Source organism: Macrotis lagotis, chromosome 2, assembly GCF_037893015.1.
Source record: "Macrotis lagotis isolate mMagLag1 chromosome 2, bilby.v1.9.chrom.fasta, whole genome shotgun sequence".
Classification (NCBI taxonomy): Eukaryota; Metazoa; Chordata; class Mammalia; order Peramelemorphia; family Peramelidae; genus Macrotis; species Macrotis lagotis.
In genome coordinates, this window is record NC_133659.1 from 214,381,910 (window position 1) to 214,399,770 (window position 17,861).

General features: G+C 33.5%; 1 protein-coding gene across 1 annotated transcript in view; it reads left to right on the top strand.

Annotated features, from left to right (window-relative positions):
* LOC141512089 (cilia- and flagella-associated protein 337-like) overlaps positions 1 to 17,861 on the top strand; it is a 130,591-nt gene that overhangs the window by 109,233 nt on the left and 3,497 nt on the right. Inside the window, 2 exon segments of the mRNA XM_074220973.1 lie at positions 2,703 to 2,804; positions 2,807 to 2,829. Coding sequence (XP_074077074.1) covers positions 2,703 to 2,804; positions 2,807 to 2,829 — 125 coding nt within the window.

Below are 17,861 nucleotides of genomic sequence, written 5' to 3' on the forward strand. Positions count from 1 at the left end.
CTGGGAAAAAAATGGTATCAGAAATACTAAAGCTTAGAGTGATCTGAAGCTGTTGAGTGAAGCTAAAAAGAACAAAAAGGAATTTTTAGAGCTAAGTGGGGAGAAAATAGAAGCTCAAAGAAGAAAGACTTTTGGTGAGATGTATGAAAAGATGATAGCTGTCAAAAGAGACAAGGTAAGTTTTCTCAGTTCTTAATTTTTCTGTTTTCTCTGCCAATGAAAATGGACTATGTACCAGTTATGACAACTAAGGAGTTGATATCCAAGAAAAGCAAGGAGATACCAAGAGAGCAGCATATAGCTTCACTGGTTGAATTTACATTATTTGGCCCAAATACACTACTTTAACAGAAATGAAAAGAACTGGCAGATGTGATTTCTGAATCGTTGTTAGAGTTGAAAGATCTTGGAAAATAGAAGACCAACAAAAATGAGGAAAGAGAAATGTTCCCATATTTAAAAAAGAATAAAATCTCCAACCAAAAGCCAATGACTTGGACTTTTATTAATGGTAAAATATTAGAACAAATGAGTAAAAATATAGTTGATTAATAGCTCGACAAAGAAGCCATGATTATAAAGAGCCATCATGACTCCATTAAGAACAAGTCATACTAGATTAGCACTATATCCTTTCATATTAATAGATTAGCATAGCTCCACTGTACCACCTAACTGCCCATAATGCCTAGTAGAATCTCAATAAATGCTTATTAATTGGTTGACCATATCTGACTTCTCATTGTACCTCCCAGAAAGTCATCACAATGTAGAAGTGATATGACAAGGACTGCAATAGGAACTTTATCTCTTTCTCTCCATATCTTCATCTCACTTCTTCCCTCCTCATACACACCTAAAAGAAACTATGATCTCATCAACATAAGAAAAAAAGACAGTTCTGTGATCAAGAGTGAGTTAGAGAATAGACTTTCATTACCACCTGATGCAAAGGTCACTGACTTGTGTTTGGCAAACTGCCAACTACTTCAGGAATTAGAATCTCATTTGTGTAATTGAGGCTTTGGTCAGCTTGAGGGATACAATTTCTAATTTTAAAAAGTGTTGAGAAATGACAGCTGTTTAAGAGATATTATTATGTACTGTTATATTCTAAAATCATGAAACAACTAGTGCATTTGGGAGTATCACTTACTTCTGAAAGATCAAATTTTTATTAGGACTACAATCCAAAAAGAAATTTAAGGTTGGAATAACTAAAACTAAGCAAACAAAACAATACCCTTAGTTCTTGCTGTCATTTGTTCATTTATGAAATAGTCCTTAAGTGCCTACTATATGCAAAAGAATTGGGCTCTGCTAATTTTAAGGAATAGTAGAGTTCCTCTTGACCTCCCATACCTTATCATACTCACCTCTCCCCCTCAAAAAAAAATCCTCTCATTAACTTGTGTGATACTTATGGGTATTTGTGAAAAGAGTCATTTTGATTTAACATTCTTTTCCCCTACTCCAAATTTTCCCACTCCTAGAAAGATGCTTTATCACCTTAGCACCATTCTCCATTTTCAAACCCTGGGACATTAAACAATGGGAAAATAGAATTAATATTGCTCCTATTTTGTTGAACCCACTTATGGGCTAAGTCTCTGGCCATCTGAGACATCAAATTCTCATAGAAGGGAAATAAATATAAAAAGACTGCAATTTTTAAAAAGTGAGGGTAGATATTTTTTTCTCTGCCTTCCCCTTCCCCCAATTTTCTTTTTTCTTTATTTTTTTTTTGTTTTTCTTTACAAGGCAAATAGGGTTGTGACTTGCCCAAGGTCACCACTGCTAGGTAATTTTTAAGTATCTGAAGTCAGATTTGAACTCAGGTCCTCCTGAATCCAGGGCCAGTGTTCTATCTACTGTGCCACTTAGCCACCCCCTCTAATTTTTAATCAAAATAGGAGAGCATAGTAAATGGAAATAAACAGCAACTTGTGGCAATTATGTTAAGGATAAGTTAGCATCTTCTGATGACACTAATGTATGACTAGCACTAGGCAGGAAAAGTATAGAGTCATCTTCTCTGGGCCTTTTAAAGATAGGAGAGAGCCTCATCTATATTGGCTAGTTTTTCTACTCCTGAAGATGTGCATTGAGTGACCTCTCAAGATCCCTTCTAACTACAATATTCTGATCCAATCTGACAAGTTTTTTGAAATTCCTAGTGTACACCTCTCAAAAGAGGGCCTTCACCTTGGCCTATTGAGAGATGTTAAGGATAAAGTAATTATCTTACAAAAATTCAAATGATGGCATAAGGTACATTATCTCGGATTAGTCAATTTGACTATTTGGGAAGGGTATTTTGACTCTTATGATCTCTTCTTAATTAGATTCCTAAGAAGGAGAATTCATACAAAATTGTAGTAGAAGCTGAATGATTGCCCATTTATACTAGTATCACAGAAACCAATAATAACTGACAAAGCATCCAAAACTGTTTATCAAACTCTAGGAGTTGCCAGAAAATCACCTCATAGCAGCAAATAGGTGTGATTTATTTCCCTATAATAATGCTTTCCTTTGCTCAGATTTGGAGGAAAACTACTTTCTGCTTAGTTGCACATTGTAGTTGTACAGCTATTAAATCATCAACAAAGAATTCAGACCTAGTCCTTGTCTTGGTAGAAAGAGCATACCCCATTTCTGGCTCTTGAATTAACTTCTTGTATTTCCTTTTCTTGATGCAGATTGGAAGTTACCCACCCATCTGGGCACTATTCATCCACAACTGATTTCTTTAACTTCAAACTCCCAAAGGGCTGGAGCACAAAATTGGGAACTGCCTCCCCAGTCACCAGTTTCAGAATACATGAGGTGAGTCTTGAAGACACTCCCTATCATCACTAACAGTTTGTTGATAAATAATTGACAATTTATTCTTAATTCATTCATAGATATATTGAAGAAGGTGAGGTGGCTGTCATTTACTATAGTAGAGATTGAAAAAAATGAGGCAATTATTTCTATCCTAATTCACTCTCAATGTCTATATAAGATGGGTAACATATTGATCACTTCCAGAAATAAATGCAAAAATGAAAACTCCCAGGAATATTACAACCAAATTCCAAAGTTCCCAGGAAAGAAAATTCCTCAAGGGGCTGGAGGAAAAAAACATTCAAATACCAGGGAGCCACAGTCAGGATTACACAGAATTTAGCAGCTATCACATTAAAAGAGTAAAGGCAAAAAAAAACCCTTAAAAAAAGAGTAAAGGGTTTGATATGATATACCAGAAGGCAAAGGAAATAGTATTATGAGAAGATTAACCTACCCACCAAAACAAAATATAATCCTTCAGGGGGGATTAATATTTAACAAAATAGAGGACTTTCAAAATTTTCTGATAAAGACCAGAGATAAACAAAAATTATCACTTTCAACTAAAAGACTCAAGAGAAGCATAAAAAGGTAAATATGAAAGAGAAATCAAGGTTAAATTGTTTATATTCTTATATGGAAAGATGATGCATATAATTCTTAAGAACTTAATCATTGTTATTTTTTAATTTTTATTTTATTTTCCAATTATATGCAAAGATAGTTTTCAACATTCATCCATTTGCAAGTTTGAGTTCCTCATTTTTCTCCCAATGGCAGCAAACAATCTGGTAAATGACATACATATACAATGATGCTTAACATATTTCCATATTAATCCTGTTGTGAAAGAGGAATTAGAAATAAGGGGGGGGGACCATGAGTAAGAAAGAAAAAGCATAAAAAGTTTCAAACAGTGGTCATAACATGCTTTGCTTTGCATTCAAACTTCACAATTCTTTCTCTGGCATGGTATTGGATGGCATTTTCCGTATCAGGTTTCTCAGGATTGTCCTTGATCACTGAACTGCTGAGAGGAGCTACATCTCATAATGTTGATCATCTCATAATGTTGCTATTAATGTGTACAATTTTCTCTTGGTTCTGCTCACTTCACTCAGCATCACATCATGTAAGTCTTTGCATACTTTTCTAAACTCTGGTCAATCATGATTTCTTACAGAAAAATAGTCCATAAATTCATATACCATAACTTGTTCAGCCATTCCCCAATTGACAAGCATCCTCTCTCAATTTCCAATTCTTTGCCATTACAAAAAGAGCTGCTATAAATATTTTTGTACATATGGATCTTTTTCCCATTTTTTTATGATTTCTTTGGGATATAGACATAATAGTGGTATTGCTGGGTCAAAGGATATGTATGGTTTAATTAGCCTTTAGGCATAGTTTTAAATTGATCTCTAGAATAATTGGATCAGTTTCCAATTCCACCCACAGTGTATTAATGTCCCAATTTTTCACATCCTCTCCAACACTGATCATTTTTCTTTTTTCTCATCTTAAGATTATCATCAGATATGAGGTGGTACCCTAGAATTGTTTTAATTTGCATTTCTCTAATCAATAATGATTTGAAACCTTTTTCATATAGATAACTTTGCTCTCTTCATCTGAAAACTCTTTTCATATCCTTTGACCATATATCAATTGGAGAATGATATTTTAATCTTATTAATTTTATTCAGTTCTCTATATATTTTAGAAATGAGTCCTTTATCAGAAACACTAACTGTAAAAATTGTTTCCCAGCTTTCTTCATTCCTTCTAATCTTGGCCGCATTGGTTTTCTTTGTACAAAAACTTTTTAAATTTAATAGTCAAAATCATCCATTTTGCAATTTATAATGTTCTCTTTTTCTTGTTTGGCCATAAATTTCTCCCATCTCCATAGTTCTGACAGATAAGGTATTTCTTGTTCTTTTAATTCATCTATAATATTACCCTTTAAGTTTAAAGTCTGAACCCATTTCGACTTTATTTTGGAATAGAGTGTAAGATGCAGTCTATGCCTAGTTTTTTCTCATTCTATTTTCCAGTTTCCCCAGCAGTTTTTGTCAAATATTGAATTCTGATTCCAGAAGCTAGTCTTTGGGCTTATTATCAAAATGTAGTTTACTGCTGTTTCTTTTGTATCTAATCTAGTACTCTGATTCACATCTCTATTTCTTAGCCAGTACTAGACTGTTTTGATGGCTGCTGCTTTATAATATAGTTTTTGATCTGGTACAGCTAAGTCACCTTCCTTTGCATTTTTTCTTTAATTTTCTTGATATTATTGACCTTTTGTTCCTTCGGATTAATTTTGCTACTGTAAAATTTTTTCTAGCTTTTGGTAGTTTAATTGGCACAGAATGAGTAATTTAATTTGGGTAGAGTTGTCCTTTTTATTATATTAGCTCAGCTTAACAATGAATAATTTATTTTTGCCAATTGTTTGGATCTGACTTTATTTGTAAGAAAAGTATTTTGTAATTGTGTTCATACAGTTTCTGGGTTTGTCATGAGAAGTAGATTCCCAAGTATTTTATGCATACAATTACTTTGAGTGGAATTTCTCTATCACTTGCCCTTAGGCTTTATTGGTCATATATAGAATGCTGATGATATATGTCATTTTATTTTCTGTCCTACTATATTGCTAAAGTTGTTCTTTGTTTCCAGTAGTTTTGGGGTTGATTTTCCAGAGTTCTCTAATTATATCATCATATTGTCTGCAAAGAATGAAAGTTTTGTTTCTTCATTGCCTCTTCTAATTCCTTAAATTTCTTCTTTTTTCTTTTTTTTCTAAAGCTAATATTTCTAATACAATATTGAATAGCATTGCTGATAATGGGCATCTTTGTTTCACTATTTATCTTATTGGGAATGTTACTAGTTTATTCCCATTTAATATAATGTTTACTGGTTGTTAACATTTTAAGAAAAACTCCATTTATTTCTATATTCTCTAGCATTTTTAATAGGAATAGGTGCTGTATTTTGTCAAGGACTTTTTCATCATCTATTGAGATGATCATATGATTTCTGTTAATTTTGTTTTGATATAGTCAATTATGTTGATTGTTTTTCTAATATTGAACCATTCTTGTCTCCCTGGTATAAATCCTACCTGATCATGACATATTATCCTAGTAATAACTTGCTGTAATCTCTTTGCTAAAATTTTATTTAAAATTTCTCCATCAATATTCTTTAGGGAGATAGGTCCATAATTTTCTTTGTCTGTTTCAGCCTTTTTTTATTTAGGTATCAGTACTATGCTAGTATCATAAAAGGAATTTGACAGAATTCCTTTATCTATTTTTTCAAATAGTTTATATAGAAAGTTAGAATTAATTGTTCCTTAAATATTTGGTAGAATTCACTTGCAAATAGCCATGCAGATTTTGTCTTAGAAAGTTTTGATGTTTCTTAAATTTTTTTCTGAAATGGGGTTAAGTATTTTATTTCCTCTTTTGTTAATCTGGGTAGTTTATACTTTTATAAATGTTAATCCATTTCACTTAGATTGTCAGATTTGTTGGCATGGAGTTGTACAAAATAGCTCTGAACTTATACTTTAATTTCCTCCTCATGGTGATGAGTTCTCCCTTTTCATTTTTGATACTGATAATTTGGTTTTCTTCTTTTTTTTAAAACAAATTAACCAAAGATTTATCTATTTTATTGGGGTGTTTTCATAAAACTAACACTTTATTTTATTTATTAGTTCAATATCTTTTTTATGCTTTCAATTTTTGTTAATTTCCTCCTTTGATTTTCAGAATTTCTAATGTGGTACGTGGGGATTTTAATTTGTCCTTTTTCTAGTTTTTTTAGTTTGATCTCCTTTTTTCTCTATTTTATTCATATAAGCATTTAAAGATATACTATTTCCCCTAATAACTGCTTTGATTGCTCCCACAAGTTTTGGTATGGTACCTCATCATTGTCATTGACTTGGATGAAATTGTTGATTATTTCTAGGATTTGTTTGACCTACTTTTCAAAATTAGATTATTTAGTTTCCAATTAATTTTAATTTCTCTTTCCATGACCCTTTATAAAATGTAATTTTTATTGCATCATGATGTGAAAAGGATGCATTTACTATTTCTGCCTTTCTTCACTTGATTGTGAAATTTTTATGCTCTGATATATGATCAATTTTAACTTTCTCCAGAAGTCTAGCATACTTAATTTTTCTAAAATTCTAGTTATCTTAACTTCTTTCTTATTTAGTAGTTAGATTTATCTAATTCTGAGAGAGGGAAGTTGAGATCCCCCACTAATATAGTTTTGCTATTCATGTCTCCCTGTGATTCATTTTAGCTTCTCCTCTAAGAATTTAGATGCTTTTCACTCTACATAAATGTTAAATATTGATATTATTTCATTGCCTATGTTACTTTTAAAGAAGGTGTTGTTTCCTTCTTTATTCCTTTTAATGAGATCTACTTTTGCTTTCCTTTGTCTGAGATCAGCATTGCCACCCCCTGCTTTTTTTTTACATCAGCTGAAGCATAATGTACTCTTCTTTAGCCATTAACTCTGTTTCAAATGTATTTCTTGTAAACAACTTATTGTAAGATTCTTATTTTTAATAAGAATCTCCTCCTTTCTGTTTCTGTTTTATGGGATAGTCCCTCCATTTACATTTACAGTTGTGATTACTATCTCTATATTTCCTTCTATGCTATCTTCCCCCATTTATATTTTTCTCTTTCCTTTCCCCTTATCACCCCTCATCAATGATTTACTTCTGACTGCTACCTCTTGATCAGCCCTCCCTTCTATCAGTCTTTTTCCTTTCCTTTTCTCTTTCTCCTTTTACTTTTTTAAACCCAATTTGGAATATATGTTGTTCCCTTTTTGGGTCACCCTCCCTTCTATCCCTCTACTAAAATAGGTCTTTGTGCCTCTTCATGTGGTGCTATTTATCCTCTAATGCCTTGCCTTCTCACTGTATAATCCTTCTTTTCATGCCTTATCTTATACCTGTCTTATACCCAAAATATGGCAAAATATACTACTGATAGTAGTACAATTCTCAAGGACTGATTGATTGATAAGCATAATTACTTCACAAACACTTTATACCCACAGCCAACTGTCCCATTAGAAATAAAATTCTCAAGAGCCATAAGCATCATCAAATTGTAAACAATTTATACCTTACCTTCTTTCCAAGTACCCTCTATGGAAATACAATTCTCATAAGCTTAAATATCATGGAAAGCAAAATCACTCCAATATCCATATATATTTTCATTCTCTGAGGATACTCCTTCCAACTGTCCCAATAGAAATACAACCATCGTGAACTAAAGTATCAGTTAAAACATCACCACTTTGATGAACAATCTAAACCCATATCCTCTCTCAAAGTATGCTACCTTTAACCATCCTAAAAGAAATTCAATTCTCAAAATTTACAAATATTGTCATCTTATATAGGGATGTATTTAGTTTAAGATTATTGACTAGCATGTTTTCTTCTTTCCATTTACTTTTTTTCCCATCTTGAGTCTTGTATTTGAAGACTGAAGATTCTTTTCAGTTCTGATCTTTTAATCAGGTAAGTTTGAGAGTCCTCTATTTTGCTGAAAATTCATCTTTTCCCCTGAAGAACTATATTGAATTTTTCAGGATAGTTGATGCTTGGTTATAACTCAAAGTCCTTTGCCCTCCAGAATAATATATACCAGGTCTCCAATACTTTAATTTAGAAGCTGTTAAATCCTGTGTAATCCTTACTGTAGTTCCTTGGTACTTAAATTGTTTTTCTTTTTTTGGCTACTTGCAGTATTTTTCTTGTTTAGCTGAAAATTCTGAAATTTGGCTATAATTTTCCTTGGAGTTTTTATTCTGGGATCTTTTTCTGGAGGTGATTGGTGGAATCTTTCAAGTAACATACCCTCAAGAATTGATTGATTTATTGACTGATTCTAGAATATAAGAGTGGTTTTGCATGGTGATTTCCTGCAATATTTTTCACAATTTTTTTTTGATTGAGACTTCAAAGTAGACTACTACTATCTGTCCTAGATATTTTCCAGGTCCGTTATTTTTCTTAAGGGGTACTTTACATTTTCTTCTATTTTTTGAACTTCTTGGTTTTGTTTGATGGAAGTTTATATCTCAGAATGCCAATAGTTTCCATTTGTCCATTCTAATTTTTAGGGTTTTATTTTCCTCGAGTTACTTAGTGTTTCCTTTCTCAGTTGGTTAATTTTACTTTTATATGAGTTATTTTCCTTTTCCATTTGGTGAATTCTACTTTTAAAGGAGTTGCTTTATTCAGCCAATCTTTCATAATTCTCTTGCATGGCTCTCATTTCTTTTCTCCATTTATCTTCTTACTCTCTTCTTTGGTTTTTAAAATCCTTTTTGAGCTCTCCCAAGAGAGGTTTTTTTTTTGAGTTTGAGGCCAATTTATAAACTCCTTTGAGGCTTCATATAAGCATTTTGTCACTGCTTTCCTCTTCTGAGATAGCATTTTTATCATCTCTATCAGAATAGTAACTATCTATGGTTAATGCTCTATTTGTTGTTTTGTTTTTTGCACAATTTGATAGTAGAGTTCGTCTCCTGAGGCATAAGGAGTATAATTTTGGGTTAGGATCTGGTCCCTGACTTATCACTTGCTTATAGCATTGCCTATGCAGCAGTTTGTTCCCTGTGTTAGGATAATCAACTCTATCCCTTCTGTTGTACCAGCATTTCAAGGGCTCAAACATTGTCTTTTGAGCTGGAATTGGGACCCTCACTGATGGCCTGTTGCATCACTGGCTTGTTGAGCTTTGACCTCAACTGAGCATGACTAATAGCCTCCCACTGGCTTTTGAGTTCTCCCACCTATGACAGGCCACACACCCCCTTTACCTAGGTGAAAAGGACTTTTATTGAAGTTCCTTCATGATATCTTAAGTTGAAAATTTAGTTTTTTGAGGGATCTATAGATCCCTTAAGGGTCTATGTAGACACTTCCTTTAAAGTTGTTTTGGGAAAAGCTCTGGATGTTTCCTAGCTTCAAACCAACTTGGCTTTGCTCCAGAAGACCTGAACTTAGTAATTATTAGAGCAGTTAGAAAGACTCTACATAAATCATGGAGTTAGGAGTGAGTCAATTATGTTGAGATGATCTAAAAAAAATTAAAGACTGAGAAAGATGGATACACTGGGAAAAGGAATGGAGAAGAATGAAGGAAATTATTTTATATAAAAGAGGAAAGCAAGGAAGAGTTTTTATACTGGAAAGGAAATGGGGGGACAACAGTTGAACATCACTCATCTGAAATGATCTAAAGAGAACACACATACATTCACACATATGCACATGCATGCATATACACATGTATCATATGCAACAGAGAAAGTGGAGAGGAAGGGGAAAAGAAAAGGGGAAGAGGAATAAAACACAGGGCAAATTGAGGTTGGCAGTATGATCAGAAACAAAAGAGACCATTGAGAAGGAATAGTTTAAAAAAAGAGAAAAAGAAAGAGAAAACAGAAGAAAATAGGATAAAGGGAAATGAACAGTTATGAAATATAATTGTGAATACGAATGGGATAAATTTACCCATAAAATGGACATGGTTAACAGAATGGATTAGAATCCTGAATCCAACAATCTAACAAGAAACACACATGAAACAGAGATATAGAAAGGGGTGGAGCCAAGATGGTGGCATGAAGGCAGCATTCCCTGGGAATTCTAACCCCCAAACCCCAAAAAACAAACAAATGAGGCCTTCAGCCAAAATTTAGAGGGGCAGAACCCGCAAAAACACTGAGTGATACATTTTCCCAATCCAAGATAACTTAGAAGTTCCGCGGGAAAGGTGTGTTTGACCAGGACTGGGGGTTGTAAAAAAAGCTGCAGTGCAGCCCAGCTCAGCCCACAGATCACTGGCAACAGCTTGAAGGGGCGGTGAGAGAAGTCTGCTCCACTGGAATGAGTGTGGAGTAGGGGAGCTCCAGCCACAGAATCTGCAGCAAGAATCAGGAGAAAGCAGCCTGCACTCCCAGAGACAGTAAGGGAAGTCTGCAGAGATTTCTCTGCTCTAACTGGGGTAGGACTCTGCTGTTTGCCTACACTCAGATGTTGCAATTTGGGCCTCCATACTAAGTAACCAAGCTGGATCTCTCCTTATAGCCCCAGGGCAGAGGGTAGTGCTGAGGTCATCTACATATAAAAGCACAGGCTAGAGAGCTTAAGACCTTGGAGGAATAAAGGTCCCAGTGGGATGTCCCAAAAAAAAACAACCCCAAAGCATTGGAAGTGCTGTAAATTAGTCTTGGGCTGAGGAAATGAGTAAACAACAGAAAAAGAAGAATCTAACCCATTTAGTCCCATGGAAGATCAAAATACATACTCAGATGATAACAAAGTTGAAGCTTCCATATCCAAAACCTCCAAGAGAAATAGAAAATGGGCTCAGACTATGGATGAGCTCAAAAAAGACTTTGAAAAGCAATTAAGGTGGGGGCGGCTAGGTGGCGCAGTGGATAGAGCATCGGCCCTGGAGTCAGGAATACCTGAGTTCAAATTTGGCCTCAGACACTTAATAATTACCTAGCTGTGTGGCCTTGGGCAAGCCATTTAACCCCATTGCCTTGCAAAAACTAAAAAAAAAAAAAAGCAATTAAGGGAGATGGAGGAAAAATTGGGAGGAGAAATGAAAGTGATGCAGAAAAATCATGAAAACCAAATCAACAGGTGGGTGAAAGATATACCAAAAAATACTGAAGAAAATAATGTTAAAAACCAGTTTAGGCTTAATGAAAAAAACAAAACAAAAGGCAAATGAGGAGAAGAATGCCTTAAAAAGCAGAATTGGCCAGCTGGAAAAGGAGATAAAAAAGTTCTCTGAAGAAAACAACTCCTTCAAATGCAAAATGGAACTAAAGGAAACTGATGACTTTGCAAGAAATCAGGAAGAAATAAAACTCTTTCAAAAAAGCCAAAAATTAGGGGCAGCTAGGTGGCACAGTGCAGAGCACCAGCCCTGGAGTCAGGAGTACCTGAGTTCAAATCTGGCCTCAAACACTTAATAATTACCTAGCTGTGTGGCCTTGGGCAAGCCACTTAACCCCATTTGCCTTGCAAAAAATATTTTTTAAAAAGCCCAAAATTAGAAGAAAATGTGAAATATTTCATTGGAAAAACAACCAAACTCAGATCCAGAAGAAATAATTTTAAAATTATTGGGCTATCTGAAAGCCATGAGCAGAAGAGCCTAAACTTCATTTTTCAAGAAATAATACATCAAAATTGCCCTGAGATCCTAGAAGCTGAGGGTAAAATAGAATTCGAGAGAATTCACCAGTCACTTCCTGAAAGAGATCCCAAAAGAAAATCTTCCAGGAATATTATAGCCAAATTCCCAAACTCCCAAATCAAAGAGAAAATTCTAAAAGCTGCCAGAAACAAACAATTCAATTACCGAGGATCCATAGTCAGGATGACACAGGATCTGGCAGCATCTACATTAAGGTCTCGTATTCCAGAAGGCAAAAGATCTTGGTTTACAAACAAGAATCAACTACCCAGCAAAACTGAACATCCTCCTTCAGAGGAAATGATGGACTTTCAATGAAACAGGAGACTTTCAAACTTTCCTATTGAGACAACCAGAGCTGAACAGAAAGTTTGAACTCCAAGTACAGGACTGTGGTTAACCATAGAGGGAGTGGAAGAAAGGGACTAACTATGAGGAACTTGATGATGTTGAATTGTTTGTATTCCTGCACAGGAAGAAGATATTGATAACTCATATTAACTTTCACATTTATAAGAGCTGTTAGAAGGAGCATATATAGACAGGACATAGGAAGAAGTGGAATATAATGGTATGATGTGGTAAAGGGATAGAGTCAATGGGTGATGGGGGAAAGTACTGGAAGGAAGGAAAAAGAGATGAAGAAGAAGCTGAGAGATTTCACATAAGAGTCAAGAAAAAGCTTTTTCAATGTAGTGGGGGGGGGGAAGGCAAGGGGGAATGAGTGAGCCTTCATTCTCATTGGAAATGGCTCAGGGAGGAAATGACATACACACTTAATAGGGGGAGAACATCTATCTTTCCCTGGAGAAGGATGGGAGGAAAGGAACAGGATGAGGGGGAATGGGGGGAGGGAAGGAGGAATAGGTGATAGAAGAGAGGGAAGATCAAGGGAGAGGGTACTCAGATTCAACACACTTTTGGACAGGCCAGGGTAAAAGGAGAGAGAGAGAATAGAATAAATGAGAGTGGGGAGATATAGAGTGGAGGTACAGCTAGTAACAGCAACTGAGGGGAAAGATATTGAAGAAACTTCTCTGGTGAACTTATGATAAAAGAAAGCCACTCACCCCACAGACAGAGCCATTGAAATCTGAACACAGACTGAAGTTCAATCTCTCTCTCTCTCTCTCTCTCTCTCTCTCTCTCTCTTCTTGAGGTTTCTCATCTTCTTGGGGGAGGGTGGTATGTTTATTCTTATGTTTACTCTTCTAACATTCAATTTACACCAATGTATGGCATGGAAACTATGTAGAGATTGTCAGACAGCCTTCTGTGGCGGGGGGAGAGTGGGAAAAATTGTAGAATTCAGAGCCTAGCAAAAAATGATGGGTAGATATTGTATATAATTGGAAAACAAGTAAGATATTAAAATTAAAAAATAAAGATATATATATATGCAGAATCTATAATACTTCAGTTGAAGCTTAAAAAAAAAGAGTGATTAAAATCATGATCCCAGAAAAAATAAAAGCTAAAAATAGATCTAATTAAAAGAGATAAGCAGGAAAACTATATCTTGATATGAGGCACCATAGACAATAATGTTAATACCAAATTTTTCACCAAAAATTACAGTAACTAAATTCTTAAAGCAGAGGTGGGGAACCATTTTTTCTGCCAATTTGAATATTTATAACATCATTCATGGGCCATATAAAATTAGTCTGTTGTATTTGGTTAAACATTCAATTAATTCACCCATAAAAAGCTCCTAGTCTTATTGAAATTCAAGTTCTGCCTGGCGTTGCCTTTATCACCCCTGTCTTAAAGGAAAAGTTAAAGGAGTTACAGAAGAAAATAGACAATAAAATCATGACAACAAGAGACTTCAATGTTCCTCTCTCTGAGCTACATAAATCTAGTCATTTTTTTTAATAAAAAAAGTTAAACAGATGAATAGATTTCATAAAAGTTAGATTTAGAACTCTGGAGAAAATTCAATGAAATTAGAAAGAAGTGCATCTTTTTTTTTCTTTAGTTAAACATGGCACTTCACACACACACACACAAAAACTGACCATGTAGTAGGTCACAAATATTGCACAAATAATTGCATAAAATCAGAAAAAATAAATGTATCCTTTTCAGATCACATCTGCATTGTACAATAAAAATTATATTTAGTAAAGGGCCATGTAAACATATTAAAAATTAATTGAAAACTAAATAATCTGATCCTAAACAATGAATGAGTCAAAAAACAAAGCCAGAGAACAAAGATTGAATAAGTCAAAGAATAAAGTGCAATAAAACATATTTAGTAAAGGGTCATGGAAACAGATTAAAAATTAATTGAAAATTAAATAATCTGATCCTAAAGAATGAATGAGTCAAAGAATAAAGCATAAAAAAAGAATTTTATTAAAAATAATGACAACAGTGAGACAACATACCAACATTTATGGAATACAGCCAAAGAAATTCTTAGGGTAAAATTTATAGCTCTAGATTCATACATGAATAAAAAAGAAGTATATTAATAAATTAGGTTTAGCTCTAGAAAAAGAAAAAATTTCCAATTAAGTAATAAAGTGGAAATACTGAAAATCAAAGGAGAGATTAATAAAACTGAAACTTTTTAAAGTTGAATAAATAAAAATGGGACATGGTTTTATGGGGGAGAAATTATAGATAATTAAAACAAATTAAAATAAAGAAGATAAACAAATTACCAGAATTAAAGTAAAAAACAGAAAATATATCACCAATAAGGATGAAATAAAAGTAATTATTCAGTTATTTTAGTCATTTATCAGTAAAACTGACATCTTTAAATGAACTAGATAAATATTTGCAAAAATGCAAATTGCCCAGATTAATGGAAGAGGAAATAGAACATTTAAACAAACCTGTCTTAGAAGAAATTGAACAAGCCAATAAATGAACTTCCTAAAAAATAAATAAGAACTAAGACCAGACATATTTTCAAGTGAATTCCACCCAACATTTAAGGAACAATTAATTCTAATACTATATAAACTCCATGACAATAAATTAGTAAAGAATCCTACCAAATTCCTTTTATGACAGACATATAGATTTCATACCTAAACCAGGTAGAACAAAAGCAGAAGATGAAAGCTATAGGCTAATTTTCCTAATGAATATTGATCAAAAAATTTTAATAAAAAATTAGCAAGGAAATTATAGTAATCTATCAAAAAGATCATACACTATGATCAGGTGAGATTTATAGCAGGAATGCAAACTGGTTCTATAATCATATAGCTTGACCATTTGAAAACAAAAAACAACAAAAATCTTAGAAAGCATAAGGATAATTATTTCTTAATATGATTAAATAATAGCTAGCTAAAAGCAAGAGCAGGTATTATCTATAATGGCAATCGGCTAGAATTCTTCCTCAGAAGATCAGGTGTAAAGTAGGGATATCCATTATCATGATTGTTATTTAATAGTATATTAGAAATGTTAGCTATATATAAATCAAGAAAAACTTTGAAAGAATAAAAATAGACATTAAGGAAACAAAACTATTAAGTATTTTCAGACAATATGGTGGTACACTTAGAGAACCCTACAGAACCAACAAAGAGACTATTTAAATTAATAACTTTTAGCTTTGTGTGTCTCTCTGTTTCAAGTGTGTTTCTTGAATTTTGGGATTCTAGTTTTCAAAATTTTACAGAAAATTTCTTTGATTAAGACTTCATTTCTCAAATATTTAGGGAACTGAGTCAAATTTTTAAAAAAAGAAAAGCCATTTTCCAATTTGTGAATGGTCAAAGGAAATATATTGGCAGTTTTAAAAAAAGAAGAAATCAAAGTTATCTGTAGTCATATAAAAATGAAATAAATCACACATGCAAATATGGCTAACATGACAGAAAAGGAAAATAACAAAAGCTAGAGGGAATGTGGAAAAATAGAAATACTAATGAGCTGTTGATGGATTTATGAAGTGGTCCAACTATTCTGAAGAACAATTTGGAACTATGCCCTAAGGGTTTTAAAACTGACCCAGAAATATTTCTACTAGGTCTGCATCCAAAAAAATTCAGAGAAAAGGGGAAAATGACCTACCTACATATACAAAAATATTTATAGTGGCTTTTTTTGTAATGGCAAAGAATTGAAAATTGAGGCGATGCATATCAATTAGAAAGTAGTTGAACATGCTGTTGTACATGCGTTTATTGAAATACTACCGTGCCATAAGAAATGATGAGCATCAGAGTTTCAGAAAAACTGGAAAACTTATATGAACTGAGGAAAAGAATGAAGGGAGTAGAACCAGAATATAGTCTACAGTAAGAGAAATAGTATAAAAATGCTCAAATGTGAAAAACTTTATTCTCTGATCAAGATGATGATCAAAAAACAATTCAAAAAGCCTCATGATTAAAAATACTATTGACTGAGAGAAATAGAATTGATGAACTTGTATGCAGATTCTCTTTTTATGTATGTTTTCTTTTGTAGTATGGTTTAGATGAAATATATTTTGCATGACTTCACATATATAATTAATTTTGTATTGTAAAATAGAAGGGAAGAAGAATAGAAGGAAGAAAATTTGGAAATTCACATTTTATTTTTTTTTTATTTAAGGCAATGGGGTTAAGTGACTTGCCAAAGGTCACACAGCTAAATGATTAAGAGTCTGAGGCCAGATTTGAGCTCAGGTACTCCTGAGGAGTATCTACCTGCCCCTAAATGAAACAAAGGAAATTAACATTTTAAAGAAATCAATGTCAAAAAAATTTTTATTTGTAAACATGTAATGAAATGCATCAAAAAGTTTTGTTAGGTTTTTTTTTTTAAAGAAGAGACTAGTTTAGAGTTCATCTTCTTAATGATTCAAGTTTTCCAGAAGGGAAATTAACTGTCTAGAGAGGAGGTAGGATTCCACTCCTTAGAGATCCTCAGGCAGAGTATGGTGACTCTGTGCCAGTATGCCATAGTTGGGGTTCCTTTTGTTAATCAGTTGATCTAGATGGTCCTTGGAATTCCTTGCTGTCTCTCAAATCTTGTGACTTATTCATCTCTGAAACCAGAATAAAAATGGTTAGAAGGACACAGAGAGACCAGTCCTATCTTTTTTTTTCCTCTCCACAGATTTAATTGTTAATTGTGATAGACTAAGGTATTGTCTAGTGGAGTTCTAGATAGTTTGGTCCAATCATATGTTAATAGGATGAATAATTAGAAGTGATCTCAAATACCCAATCTCATCTAACAGTAGAGGAAACTGAGTCTTAGAGAGTCTCAGAAAGACAAAGTGACTATTCCAAGATCACAGAATTTGGAAAATAGCAAGACTGATTTGAAATCAGGTCTTCTGCCTTTAAATATAATCCAATACCTACTGCACCATATTGCTTCCATCTTACATTGAGGAGGACTTGACCACGGTCTGTCAATTCTCTGTGGGACTTTAATTGTAAAGAATAGTGGATTTAAAATCATAAAAACAAGATTCAGGTTTTGATTCTTCCCCTTCTTTAGTATCACAATAGTCCATTATTTTGTCAATGGGTACTTCTTCCACTAATACATTATTTAATCAGAAAAGGATTCTTAAAATCATTTAGTATTTGCTCATCCAATTGTTACATGCATAAATGGGCAGGCTTGTATCAAAGAGCAGCTTCAACTGTAGAAACAGGTTTCTACCACGATTTAACAAGCCCCATCTCTAACTTGACTCTACCCCTACCTGCAACAATTTGAAGGAAGATTATTGGGACAAGAGAAATTGGGGGGACTATTCTG